This window comes from Branchiostoma floridae, chromosome 2 (genome assembly GCF_000003815.2).
Source record: "Branchiostoma floridae strain S238N-H82 chromosome 2, Bfl_VNyyK, whole genome shotgun sequence".
Taxonomy (NCBI): Eukaryota; Metazoa; Chordata; class Leptocardii; order Amphioxiformes; family Branchiostomatidae; genus Branchiostoma; species Branchiostoma floridae.
The window spans coordinates 17,542,628-17,557,484 of record NC_049980.1 but is presented as its reverse complement, the minus strand read 5'-3'; the positions used below and the strand labels follow the sequence as shown (position 1 = coordinate 17,557,484).

The 14,857-nt window shown below is 38.2% G+C and overlaps 1 protein-coding gene across 1 annotated transcript; it reads left to right on the top strand.

Annotated features, from left to right (window-relative positions):
* Window positions 1-13,547: 13,547 nt before the first annotated feature.
* LOC118408763 (rhoGEF domain-containing protein gxcI-like) lies at window positions 13,548-14,758 on the top strand. Its single transcript, XM_035809624.1, has 3 exons — window positions 13,548-13,728; window positions 14,105-14,335; window positions 14,700-14,758. Exons 1-3 carry the CDS (start codon window positions 13,548-13,550, stop codon window positions 14,756-14,758), a joined length of 471 nt encoding a protein of 156 aa, XP_035665517.1.
* The last annotated feature ends 99 nt before the right edge of the window (window positions 14,759-14,857 follow it).

The window sequence follows — 14,857 nt, the reverse complement described above, 5'->3', positions numbered from 1 at the left end:
TCATCAACATCAGCATTTCCTTGAGGTGTGGAAAATGTAAATCCTGTTTTAGTTAACAGGCATGCTTTTAGTTACATGTCACATGATAACTAAATTAACTCAATGTTATATAGGTGTTGATTAATGGACATCAAGAAAATGATGTGTTTAATTCAAGAGGGCATCTGAGATGTATCAAGTAAACTAACATTTCTGAAATGTTTTTCAAGACCCTTTTACAGATGGCATCAGACTGCACCATAACTACAGCAAAGAGAACAGGGACATCTTAAGACAGGGGGTCTCCAGTAACGTCATTCACCAGTTCAACAGCCATGGTCTCACAGTGCAGGTAAGTTGGTCTCTTTATAGTTTTGTCAACTGATAACAGCAGTGGACTGAAATAAACAATGACGCCAGCCTTTTATCAAGATATTGGTTTTCATCTTACAATGTCTTTATGTCTTCATCACACTGACTGGATACCAGTTCTCTATTGGATACAGGGCAAGATTAAACACTATGTGGAAACATTTTCGTGTCAAACAGGTTATATGTATTATCTGTCCCTGTATAATTGGTATGAAATTTGGTGCAACAGTCAATATTAGCAAACACTGAGACAAACATGTGGCACCACTGTTACAGTTCCAGCAAGATCAGATTCAATCTGAAATTTTGATCAATAAATAATAGATAATGGAATAACAATAAAAAAAGATTTAGATCACTAACCACTATTGGATAGATGTGAAGAAAAAAAAGGTGAAGAAAAAGAAAATTAATGTTCTTCTCTGTAGACAGAATCTAGAAGTTTCCTCTACATGAGAATGACATTAATTTTTCTCATTGCTTGAAAAAGTTGGGTTTTTTTTTCAGTTTGGTACAAGAGGTTAGTGTACCATCAGTAAGGTGTGTATGACTGTTGAGATGATCAGAAACTTGTCAGATGTTTTAAATGAAATTGGTAGTCCATAGATTTGAAATTTTCCTGAAACATACCTCAAATTGTAGCATGGAGATTTTGGTGTGGAGCCGCTGTGTGGTGTTGCCTACCTGGCAGCCATCGTGTGGCCACAGAGGCCCAACATGGCCCGGATCGACCCTGTCAGGAGCAATGATGTCATGATCATAGAGGTCCTACTGAAATGTGATGGAGGTGGGTCTATATCAAATGCCTATACATTGTGAATTGTACAATATTGTCCTTTACAACTTTTACTTCTCCTTAATCTATATGGCAAGCAGACTGAACTTTTTTAATGTTCCCAAGTGTAGTTGACACAAGAGAGCAAGGGGCAATTTCTGTGTAGCTAAGATAGATTTACCAGACTGTTTTCTCTAGCCTTTTATGAGAATGAACATCTTAACTAAGTGACTGTGTCAGCTATTGGTGGTACATTATATTTCCCACTTCCAAAATTGACAATGTCATTAAGGTTCTTACATTTGTACATTGCCTGCACTGGTCTTGAATTGTAGGTGCCCTTAGACCGAATTGCACAAATTTTATATTGTATTCTCAAGTTTGGTCAAACTTCATTTTGCAGGAAGTATTTAGTGCTGACACTTCCAATATTTTTGCACAGATGTGATGGGCATGGAGAACTTCCATGTGCGGACAGTCCTTCCACAGACGTTCATCGCCGCTGATGCACCAACTCTCATCTCATTTGATGCTGACCTCATCAACCTCTCTCCTCACCCAATCATGGCCAACCTGAAGGAAGACAATTTCATTTTGAAGGTAGTTAGTTACAAGAATACCCAATCAAATATCTAGGATATTACAACAGCTCACAATCACACTCTTAAGAGTCATGCCTAAAATTAATTGCTTTTGTCAGATTTTTGTAGGATTTATGGTTTCATTTTAAGAAAGTGAAAGTTTTCAAATTGATGAAATCCAAGGCAATTTGCTTTCAAATTTGTTGTAAAAATATTTTAATGTCAATGGGATCAACGTTTTTTTGCTACCAATTTAAAAGTAAAAAAAAACACACCCAAGGTCTCGACTCTTGTTGCAGTTTTTAACACTGATCACTGGCTGCAGCTCATGAATTGATGATATGTTTCAGGCATACCTGTCCGTAACCCCAACACTGGACCTCCATAGCTATGAGTATTGGGATTTGCAACTGCAACTTCTGCCATCACCACAAGCCTACAGACACCCATTGCAGCCCAAGGCCCCCATGGTGGACATACAGGGACAGTTAAATGGGGCTATGAGTAAACATGGACACATCAGGCTGAAGGATGTGGTGGGATATGTCACCATACCAGCAGAGGCTTGTGATGAAGCAGAGTGAGTTCAGAAATTTAGTCTAGTAAAATCGAAGATGTCATTCAGATGATTTTTAGTTGTAACGGTTGCTTCTTTATGATGCTTTTGATTATTTTCTGTGTGTTTAAATTTCAATATTGACATCAATGATATATTGATATGTTTTGGTGATTCTTGTGTGCAACATGTACAGGTACCTAATGGTGGCAGTCCATGCCCAACCTTCACTGCTCTATACTGACACCATATTTCATAACAACTATATGGCATATCCCATCAACCAATTTACTAACCTCAAATGTTCAGGTAAAGTCAATTTAGGGTATTATTGCAATTCAAAGACCTCATCTCAAATTTGTTTGGAACATCTGTGATAATGACAAGTTTGATATCATGGTATGATTCCAAAATGATTATCCCCTATTTCCCCCCAGGCACCAGTGACCTAACCATTGCAGAGTTCAGCCTAAGTGATGGTGGCAGTGTCATTGAACAAGGACAGCCCAAAGAGATCTCTATTGTAAGTTACTTTGTTCTGACATGATTCTGATAAGAATTGCCTTTAGATTGCTGATGACTGTGGAGCATAAGAAGAACTATTAGTTGCTTTGCACTATGCATACAGTAGAATATTAAATATGGTTTGTATTTGTGCCAGACATAACATAACATTTGTCATGATTCAATGACTCCAGGGTCAAGAAGGAGACTCTGCTCATCATGTCTGTGTATCAATGATGAAAATAATGTTTTGGTAACTGCTTGCTCATATTTTAGAAGATGTTTATTTGCAAGAATCAAATACTATGAAAATTGCATGTCCCCGCAGGCTGTATCCAGCGGGAGTTTCAGTGATGATGATTACTCTCTGAGGTTCTACATTTCACAAGACAATGATTGGGACCCCATTGACCAAGAAGTACTCTACAATGAAGGCAGCCAAACACTGGTAACATGCTCCAATTATTTTTCATGTAAACATTTTTCTGAAGAGAGGGAAAAGCCACAGCAGTCTTCAAGAAAAGCATGAATTTTGCTATAATAAACAGCCTTTTCTATTAGAATGTCAATTAACATTCAAGGTAATGTTATAATATGGTATACAAGATTGCAGTTTGTTTAATTCTTACTGAATGCTTTATATATGAAAAAAGTAGGTGTGGTAGTTATTGAGTGTCACTGAGCAAGTGAGTGGTCTTTATAGCCTGAAATCTACAAAGTTGTTCTTACTAAATCTTTCAAACTAAAAGAAACACAATATATGTATATTTTGTTGATAAGTATTCCATTGAGAGTTGTATCATCTATTTAGACTTCTTACAATGGTCTAAGAATATGATTTGCTTAATTTCATCTGTTTCATCTGCTTAATTTCATCTGTCTCAGCATATAGAATGAGCGCCTTATATTTTGATTTGTGAATCATCATATTCCTTTTGATGAATTGTAATTGTCTAATTGGTTTGTTGACTTACATAAAGTTTATTTCTTGTTATGCTAGACCATTCCCAGCTATACTGACCAACACTACTGTGGCATGGCCTACCTTGTGGCTGTTGTGGATAGCAGTACTGGTGTGGAGGAGAGTAGTGTGCACAACAACCAGGCATCTCTGGAAATACTCTATCAGTGTGCAGAAGGTACTTTATACCATTAACATGGCTTTGTTCAAACAGTCCATGTTCCTACAATGTATTACTCATGTTAATATTGAAGCTTTCTAAGTTAATTTAGTTCTTAAAGGCCCATTGTAGCTGTTTTTAAGATATTATGCATGCAGATTTTAACCACACTGAACAATTGTTCTGCTTTCTTTAGATTTGTTTGTGCTGTCAGATGTCAGCATAAACCCAACAGAAAAGAAGATGTACTTCCTTGACCTCACCAACACCTTGTCTCTGGACTACACTGTGCATTACTTGGGGTCACAGGCCATAACTGGCATTACCACTTCAACTCCTCTAGCTACCACCACAACACAGCCAAATGCAACCATGACTTCAATGCCCCTTCCAAAGACATTCAATATAAAGGTTGGAACTTCCTTCCTCTTTGTGTTTTTAGGTATTGGACAAGCTTTTAATCTCTATCCTTAAGACATAGAGACAATACTTGTGATTATAAAGGGAGTAAATAAATACATTTGTAAACTTCATGATTTATCACTGTAAAGCACAACTTGGTTAAGTATCTTATGTTACCTATTCTTAAGATGATTGGGTATTTCCAGTTTTCTATGTTGTCTTTTTGTCTAATCTACAGTAACTGTAACTGTACTTTCCAAGCTTGGTTTGATTGAATCAAAATGCTTCTTTCTCTTTAATCTCAAGGTTTACCTACACAACAGTGATGATCTGCATCAGGGCATGCCTGTGGAGATCCCCACTTGGGGTGCAGTGTACCAAACAGGTTCCGCATATGACATGAGCCGGACTCTGGCTGTTGGGGAGACAATTCAGCACTCATTAGAAATGCCTGTCACACTGGATGAACACATCTGTGAAGGGAACCCTACTAAGGTAAGTCATGGTACCGAGTCGTGGTCACGCTTCTATCAGGGTAAACTACAACAGGATTGACCAGTGATTGCAGTGTAACAGCTATCACTGACCACAACGATTCAATTTAATCTGTTCTATTGAGTTGATGAATGGCAAATGACAGATCTTCTTGTCTGGTGTAAACTGTACACTTTAAAGTAGGTTCAAACCTGACCATTCTAATATGTTTAAGAAACTAGGCTGTTGAATCTGATAGGATAGACTTAACTTCTCAGTAATGCATAATCTTCACATCAAGAAAAGGATTTTCAGTTTGTATAGTAGTACACATTGCAGCCATCACATCTGCCACCCTTTCAGGCTATAGTGATGGTGGAGGAAGGAGACCTGTTTGTTGGAGCAAGTGATGGAGTCACCTCAAACAATATAGCTGTGCTGGACTTGCCTCCTGGAATACTGGACTGTTCTGGCAGTATGTTTTGCTTTGCTTTACCTAAAAGAATGAAAGGATATTGATATATGTATAGTCCATTGGGAATTTAAAGGGATCCTTTTCATCTTTTCTGAGTGACATTGACAATGATTATATTCGCCTTTTATAAACACATTTTCCTGAACCAAATCACTTATGAGAAAAACAAATATTTTAAGACTTATGATCCAACTTTGGGTTTTAAGATGAATATGTTTCCAGCATTCAATTTAATTCACCTTACTTTTTCAGACTCCTTAGATGTGACCATAGGAGACTTTAACGTAAACATGGATAACATCATTACCATCAACCAGGTCAAAAACTTCTCGCTGGAAATCACTCTGGATATCAAAGGTAAAGCCGTATTTTTAATTGATAAATGAAAACTTAGCATTAATATGATTAAGGTGTTACTTGTTGACCAGATGCTGTAACAGAAGTCTTGAAGGTAGTGTGTTTGCTGTGTATGTAGTAATTCACAATTTTCATTCCCTGAGCAATTCACAATAACGACATAAAATGGTACATACTGCTAAGTACTCAGTACTTATGCTGAATAGAGTGCTACTAGTTCAATAGCACACAATCATGTGCTTTCACATTGTCTTGGCTTGAGGGCTAAGGAAACAGAATTGTGCCCACAGCATGTTGTGCCGGAAGGACTTAAAATATTTGTAAATTGGGTGGATTAGACTGATACAAATTTCAAAGCATATTTAAAGAATATATTTCTGCACTATAAGTGATTTCCTATACCCATTGTATGTTCTGATAAGAGAAAAAAACACTAATGGGCATATCCAGTACTAAGGACCCTGCCCTTGGTGCTGAAGAGTCAACTGTAGCATCGAGTCACTGTAAAAATTACTTCATCAATGGTTATGCTAGAGCCAGGACTCTCATGAATTAGTGATAATCAATTAAAACATTATGCTCAAAAATTCTTTTCCTATTACATCAGTTTGAAAACCTTGGTGTTGTGTACAAGGCTGGTCCTCTACTACTATCTCCTCGGATAGCACGGGGTGTTATCAAAACAATAACACAAAACAATAGAGGGTTGATTACCCACCCGAGGTATATATGGTGTCATAATGCCATTTGCTATACCCATCAAATAAACCAACCAGATGAGCAAAGCGGACAAAGTCTAAGTGACAAGATCCTACTAAGCCAGTTACTTTATTTGTAGGTTTTGTATTGCAGAATGACAGACCTTTGCCTTTTCTATTATACAGGAAATGGTGGCCAGGACTTGGAAGCTGGGTACCATGCCCAACCATGGATGTGGGACTATCTTCTCAAGCCTCAGATGGGAGCTCCCACCACAGCCCAGGGACTGATTGCAGATGGTTTGTGAAGTCATTAAATCTTTTTTTTTTTTTTTTTATTCCTGAAAATATTTCCATCAGGTTGGTAGAATATAGGATATAGGAGAATTCTTTTTACACAACCAGCTGGTTGTGTAAAATGAATTGATTATATCCTATTTTTTTCAATCAATGATGCTAGGGCACACTGACAGTATAACAACAAAAGGAAGCACTTTTTTCAAAGTACAAATGTTGACTGTGTTTTTGGTCTTGTCCTTGGTGCTGGAGCAACATCTGTTCTGTAGGGCATATGTGTAGAATTTGACATGCTACCTCCCACTAACACCTATTGATGCTCTTTTCTGTAGGATCAATGTTTTACAATGGGATTTACAAGTCCTAGTTAAAACTGAAGAAGTTGTTTATGTTATGTACATTTTGTACTTAGATACAAATGAATCTTCTTTTTGGCAAGTTACTGTGCATACATTCTAGAAATCCTGAGTTTAAGATTTACAAGTGACATTTTTCTAGGTTACCAACACATCCTGGACAACCTTGAATTGAGCATCACCATTTATACTGAGGGCAGGGATCCTAGAGATGAGAGCCACGTACCTTATCTTCTACAGACCCAACACTCACTGTCAGAGGGACTCAATGTCATCATCATTGGTAAAATTACAGTTCTGTAACGTTCATTCCTTTTGTGCTTTATTGCTGAATGTGTTTCCCCCATCCAATGATTTCATTACCAGACTTATAGCTGTGAATAGAGAAAGAATTACTATTGTTGTTCATCTAATGATAATTAAAACTATGTTTTTAACCATTCAGATGATGCACTACTCCTGGATGAGAATTTTGTGCAGTACTGTACAGAGGATCCCAAGGTGTTGGAAGTTAAAGTAAATCCCCACCAACTCCTGAGAGATGCCTTACCAGACAACAATGTAGTGGCCACCAGTGGGATAACATTCCAAGGATGTGATGGTATATGCTTGACCTTTCCAGCTGATGTATATACAGAAACAGAAAACTCAAGATATTAGAATGTGCCAAGGTTTTTGTTTAACATTTTGTGTTATATTTGTTTTAGTCAATTGACAACATCAATGGGCTTGATGGTCTTACTAAATATTCATCATTATATTGATGAAATAGAAAAACTGGTAATTAGAATCCATACAATCCAGCTTGAAATCATATCCTCCCTCTTTCTTTGTACAGGTGTGGTTGACTTTGCTGTGTCTGCATTTGACACGGGAGGCCGAACCAGGACTCTTACTGTTGAGACTTATGAGGAATACACAGCAATCATCAGTGTACTGGTCACAGCTGCAGACATTCTTCCTGTTGGTGAAGCACCCTTCACTGTGGAAGTGCTCTTGTCTTGGGATGATCAGCTGAGGTGAAAGTTGACAAAACTCCTTTATCACAGTACATGAAAAGAAATCCTCACGATCTGTCTATCAAGTGAGTGAGTGAGTGAGTAAGTCAGTGGGTGAGTGAGTGAGTGAGTAGGTGAGTGAGTGAGCAAGCAACCAAATGTGACTGATGTTCAGTCCTGTTTCTTATTATGGTGGCTTGCTCTGAGTGACATTCAAATATTAGGCATAAATTGCTGCTATTGTGTATTTATTTATTTCTTCTTTCATTTTCTAGCCCTGATGATGTGAGCATCCCCTTCACCTTGACTCCAGATCAACAGACAAACCTGACCCAAGATTTCACCTCAAGACCCCTAACACGTCTGGACTGGATGGCAGACAATCTCTTCATTCCATTGAAGTGAGTGCAAGCTGTATATCAAGTCTTGGGTCATTGTTCAAGTATTTGTTCCATGTTTCCAGTGAGGTGAGCTCATGAGAAACTGGATAAGATTTAGTCCGCCATATGATGATGAGTGCCTTGCAACTTCTACACACTTGAGCAATCTTTGGCAAGAATTTTTGCTTGTATTCTTACACTGTAGAGGATTGGGTGAAGCTCTGGTCATGTTTGGGAACAAGTTATACTCATTTTATCAATGCATTTTCAATGCCATCTCCAACATGTTTTCATGTTCCTCCAGTGGGCAGACTTTCCAGTACTGTTGGACCAGGCCTTACATTATCCTACAAGTCACCAGCAATGAGACGACAGAAGTCAACATAGCCAACAATCACATGGCCACAGATTTCTACTTCCAGTGTGGAAGTATGTTGATTTTTGCTTCTGTAGAAAGTATGATTTGGGATTGGAATGAAATTCAATTTTAAGCTCCTTACAAATTGGAAAAAAGATATTAGGTTTTCTATGATGATGGTCATAAAAGCTTACAAAAATCAGTCCATTTCTCTCATCTGTTATTTGGTTTTTCAGGAAGAGACATGGATGAATGCAGGAGGAACCTTCACAACTGTGACCCAATGAGAGAAATTTGTATCAACACCAAACACAGGTTTGACTGTATGTGCAGGGCGGGCTACAGGGAGAATGCCAATGGCCAGTGTGAAGGTAGGACAATGGAATCATCTTGTATTATTTGTGCAAGTTGAAGGGTATACATTTGGACCATATGTAACTGTTATGTATAAATTCATGTATACTGTTCTTAGCAACTGGCTGTGGACCACATTTAAAGAGCTTTTAACTTGAGAGAAAATGGAGCATCAATATTATCTAATCAGATGGCCAAACATAGTCTTCCAGTGTACTGTTACAAGAATAGTTCCAAACTTTCCAATCATTTGGGCTTAATTTGCTTGGCACTAGTGGAATTCTTTGTTCAGGAAACAGTGCATGGAGCCATTGAGTCAAAGAATTCCCCAGTACCAAGCAAATTGACTCCATATTTCATCTTTTATCATGATTTATATTGATGCACTTTAAGGATTACATTGGCACCAATACAAGCTTGCACAAGATACCAAATAGCCAGAGGCAATATGATTTAAAGATCGATGTTATACATGATATAGAATGGGACATGTATATGACATGTTGTAAGTATTTATTATCACCATAATGGTCTTCTTACTAATTGGGACTAGTTTTCTTGGCACTTGAGGAATTCTCTGTTTGGTTGCATGTAATGTGCATCTTTATGGTATCACAGAATTCCCCAGTACCAAGGAAACTGGGTTCTAAATCAACCCAAGTACATCAAGTTTTATTTGCCTCAATTTGTAAGTAGCCTCCAAAGTATAATTTTGTTACATTATAGTACGGTGTGATTTACTGCAACTTCCGCAACTTGCATCAAAAGCTTTATGAAATTTCTACTAATATAAACCAGTTACTAATTGCAGCTTTCTCTGAAATGTAAGTGCAATTACATGTATAATTATGTACCCCTACTATAGTTGTCAATTGATATTCAATATGTATAGTAAGTGGTCGTACTTGAGGTCTAATCTTTAAGCAGGTCTCCATTTATTCAATGACACTGTGGGCTAGACTTCTTGGCACTGGTGGAGTTCTCTGTGTGTGTTGTAATGGAAGGATCACAGAATTCCCCAGTACCAAGGGATCTGGTCTGAAATAACTTACCATCCACCTGACTTCATGTGCCAAGCTTAAGCATCTAGATGATTTTTCCAATCATTTAAATATCACTGCCTTCATTTGAGCTAGATTTCTTGGCACTTGAGGAATTCTTTGTCTCTAGGTTCAGTTATGATTACATCGAAGAATTCCCAAGTACTGAGGGATCTGGCTTCAAACAACCTGTAGTTAGTGAGACCTGTTACCTGGTAAAGATCATTGCATATTTTGTGTCTTCAATAGCACATGATTACACAGACAACAGCAAAGACAGTTGTTGAATGCATATCAATTGCTAATCAGGTCCCAACAGTAGTTATCTTACTTCCAGCTCTAAGACATACTAGCCTTATTTAATCATGCTTCTATAAGGCTCCCCCTACATTGTTGGTGTTAAACAGACTATGAGTATGAGGCTGATGATATATGTACCAGACCCTTCTAATGATTAACAATATGATGAGAAGGAAAGAAGCTTGAATGTTCAAACTGTTCAGCAGCATCATATTAGAAGTGCACAAGATAGTAACATTATGTGGGTTATATTATTAGAACAACAATAAAGAGTAAATTGAGCTAGTATAATGATGATTTTCGCAGTTAGGTATTCATCAAATCATTACAATTGAAAGATATCTTCCTGTTTGCTGTCATGAGACAATGGATTGTTTTACATTTGTCAACAGACATTGATGAATGTGCTGCCATGGACTATAGAGGACAGCCCACCCATGGATGCTCAGGTTCAGAGAACTTCCAGTGTGTGAATATCCCTGGATCTTTCAAGTGCTCATGTGCACCGGGCTTCATAGAGATTGGTGATGCATGTGTTGGTAAGTGCAGCTCTGTTTTATGATTTCACTGTAACAGTGACAGAGAAGAAATGTCACTTGCACAATTTGCATTATTAGTACTAAGTAATTGACTCTTGATAAGGTCATGTACATGTAGGTTACAAAGGTAGGTATTATAGCTGAATGCCAGCCAAATGGCAAGAAAGTGGTCATCCCTAAGCCTAATATGAATATACCACATTGTCTTAGATCTTGATGAAGAAGTTGCAGCTATATTTCATGTACAATGTGATAACTATAGTAATGGTAATATTTGCTAAAACATGGCACTTTTACAGATGTAAATGAGTGTGAAATGGATCCATGCCATACCCTAGCATCTTGCACCAACACCGCTGGAAGTTTCATATGCCAGTGTCCTGACATGTATGAGGGAAATGGACTCGGTGCAGATGGGTGTAGAGGTAGGAGCTTCGCAATTTTGTTTGTTGTTGTTCTACTTCTAGATATGATGAAGTGTACTAATCAACTAAAAAAAGAATTTTTTCAATCAAGGTCATAAAAACAGAGCAATTAATGTTAGGTACCGCACGCTGAGTAAGTTATTTTCATACTGGTTAATTATACATTTCCCTCCTTACAGATGAGAAGAACTGTGACAATCACCGTTGTCTCAATGGAGGCTTCTGTGAGGAACTTGATCCAGGCTACCGCTGCATCTGTCGTATGCCATACTGGGGGGACTACTGTCAGAATGGTAGAACAACAGCTCCAATGATGAATGTCACATTTATATAGTTATTGTTATTGTTGTGAAATCTTTGTAACAATGGTAATTGAAAGAAATTAGCTAACTTTGTCTCACAGAAATAACACATTCGGCAAATTGAATTACAGGATCCTGAGCTATGAATATATCAGTGATTAGAGAATCTTTTTAGTACCAATTCTACTAAAAAATCAATTTTCTTTTTGATTGACTTTCCTGTCCTCCTGTTCTGGAAGTTAGACTTGAATCCTTTTTTGCAGCACTGGTCACCAATTGATCAGATACTAAAAAAAAACTGATAAGTGTGTTTTCAAAAAATTGTCAGTTGATGGAGGATGGGGTGCTTGGAGTGAATGGAGCAACTGCTCAGCTGACTGCATGATGGGATATAAGACCCGCAGCAGGCTCTGTGACAGCCCATCACCACAACATGGAGGAAAGGTCTGTGACAGGCCGTCACTTGGAGGAGTTGAGTACAGCAGGTGTTATGCAGGACCTTGTCCTGAGAATGGTGGGTTGCTGTGTTCTGTACAGCTATACTATAAAATCCTGGGGCCTTTGGAAATTGACTGAACATTATCTGAGGGTAATTGGACCCTTAACATGAATTTAAATTGAAGTAAATGTCAAGACCATGATTGGATTTAGAATGCAATGCAGCTTTGAAAATGTCAACAAGAGAGTTACAACATGTCTTTTTCTGTCTCTTCACCAGCCCATGATCCTTGTAACTTGGAGGACAACATCTGTGGCCATGTGGGTGGAGGAGGCCTGTGCACAGTGAAGACAGGAGATGGTGTGATGTTCCCTATAAACACCCTTTACCCCGTGTGTGACTGTAAGCCTGGGTACAGGTGGGAGGGACGGGAAGGAGAGAGCAAAGTGGAGGGCTTCATCAGGTGTACAGGTAATTTGATTCTTCACATTTTCAGATTCTTTTCTAACAGTAATATGTACATGTTAACTGTAGAATCTGGCCATCGAGGAGAATTCTTATAAATCAGCTGTAGTGATTAGTTATCTTTGACTGAAATATTTTAGGTTTTAAGTTGATACATATTGTCTGGATTATTAAGCCATCAATTGTAAATAGCTTTTTGCAGAACAAATTGGAATTTGGTAATGACCTATATCTATAGAATCATTAGGTGACATCTCCAAGTTGAATAAAGTAACCTGAAATGTTTTTCTTGTTATAGATGTGGATGAATGCGCTATGGGTGACCATGACTGTCCAGTTGCAGAGACTGATTGTGTAAACACACAAGGAGGTTACAGCTGTGTGTGCAAGGAAGGATTCATACCAGATCCAGATAACCCAACAAAGTGTATTGGTGAGTCACGTATGATTCAAAAGCCAATTGGGTGTCTTTTCTATACAGGATATGATTGTTTTGAAATGTGTTAGCTTCTCATGAAAAGATGATTCAGAAGTTGATTCAGGAAATAAGTTGATCAGCATCAAGATGAGCAACAATGTGTATGTTATACGGACACTATTATAGTGTCTGTATACATGTCAAGTTTACATACATTTGTTTCAATGTTGTAAAAGCTAAAAATCCACAATTCTAAATATGATACGAAAGTATCAAATCATAATTGTTTGATCTACACATCATTTGCCATTGTATAGATGTGAATGAATGTACAGCTCTGAGTGGATGCCACCAACAACCACGCCAGCTCCAACCACCAGGGCACCAACAACCACCCAAGCACCAACTACCAGAGCACCAACTACCACCAAAGGACCAACCACAACATTGCCATCCTTCCATGCACCTTCTACTGCTGTTGACCAGAACCTAACCACACTTTCTGTGACAACTGACAACATAACAACAGATGGAACAACTGGAACTGCAAACAGCACATCATCCAACTGGTCAACTGCTAACATGACTTCAGCAGGCACAACATCAAGTCCATCTTCTGCTGCCATGACAACAATTCTCACAACAACCAGCCCTCCAACAACTGAAGAGACAACAAGAGGCACAACACTTGATCCGACAACAGCAGCAGTAACCACCCACTCAACGGCAGGGATGGAAAGCACAGGAACGTCTGCCACAACAGGTATTTATTTTTCGATGTTGCTAAATGGGAAGAAAAGTATTGTTAATGACACTAGTGTTTTTCATGTGGATATATTGTCTGAGCTCTCAGTCATTCAGAATATTCCTTTCACTGTCACTGACAATACAATATATTTCGAATTCTTATACAGCTAACGGTACATTGGGTATGACAACAGCAGCCTTGGGCAGCACAGTCATGTCTGCCACAACAGGTACATTTTGTTTATCTCATCAACTAGCTTTATATGTTGCTATGCAAGAAATATTGACAAATACTTATTGTTTTTCATGTGGCTATAGAAGTATTCAATTTTTACCTTTGACTGACAATACATCTGCATAACGTGTATTTTATATTGTACCTTCTGATGCAGCTACATTGGGAGGGACAACAGCTGCAGTCAATACCTACACAGTGTCCAGTCATCCTGACATCACTAGCCCCCCTCCTGCCCCCCCTGTTCAAACAACAGCTGCACCTGGTGACAACACGCTGGATGACTGCACGAACAGTGCCGAGTGTGTGAACATGCCAGGCAGCTACAGCTGCAGGTGTGAGGAAGGATACCGGAGTGTTGGCAAAGGCAGACAAGTGGAATGCAAAGGTATGGCCTCAAGCTTATAATTGTTGGAGGCTTAAGTTCATGTATATATGTTCATAGTTACAAAACCCTCTCATCAACTGGTCTAAATCAACACATAATCATAAAACCATTCTGGTTGATATCAGTCAAAAATGAGTTAACTTTGCAACATTAATTTTGATACCACATTGAAAAATCTGGAGATCTGTTTGAAAACATCTGGAAAATCTGTTTGAATACATCTGGAAATCTATTTGCAAACAATCTAGAAAAATAGCCTGGACATTTTCCCCAAAAAATCTCCAGATTTTCTGGGAAATCTGGAGATTGTTCCAATAAATCTCCAGATTTTTGTATTTTCAACAATGTGAGATGTCCCCTGCAGATGGTAATTACGATCTGTACTATGGCATGGAAGCTGTTCACAAAGTATCAAATTTGTAAGTATTAGCTGTAAAGAGTTAGAAGTGTTGATCCAAAGTGCATTATTTGTCCAAAATATTTAGACTGTAGGCTGTTAAAATTTTGCATTTTTATCTAATA

Excerpts from the sequence above, each read along its gene's own strand:
- LOC118408763 (XM_035809624.1), top strand. The coding sequence starts at position 13,548 with ATGACTTCAGCAGGCACAACATCAAGTCCATCTTCTGCTGCCATGACA. Across the intron at positions 13,729-14,104 it reads AGGAACGTCTGCCACAACAG|CTACATTGGGAGGGACAACA; the intron begins GTATTTATTTTT and ends CTTCTGATGCAG. Across the intron at positions 14,336-14,699 it reads CAGACAAGTGGAATGCAAAG|ATGGTAATTACGATCTGTAC; the intron begins GTATGGCCTCAA and ends TGTCCCCTGCAG.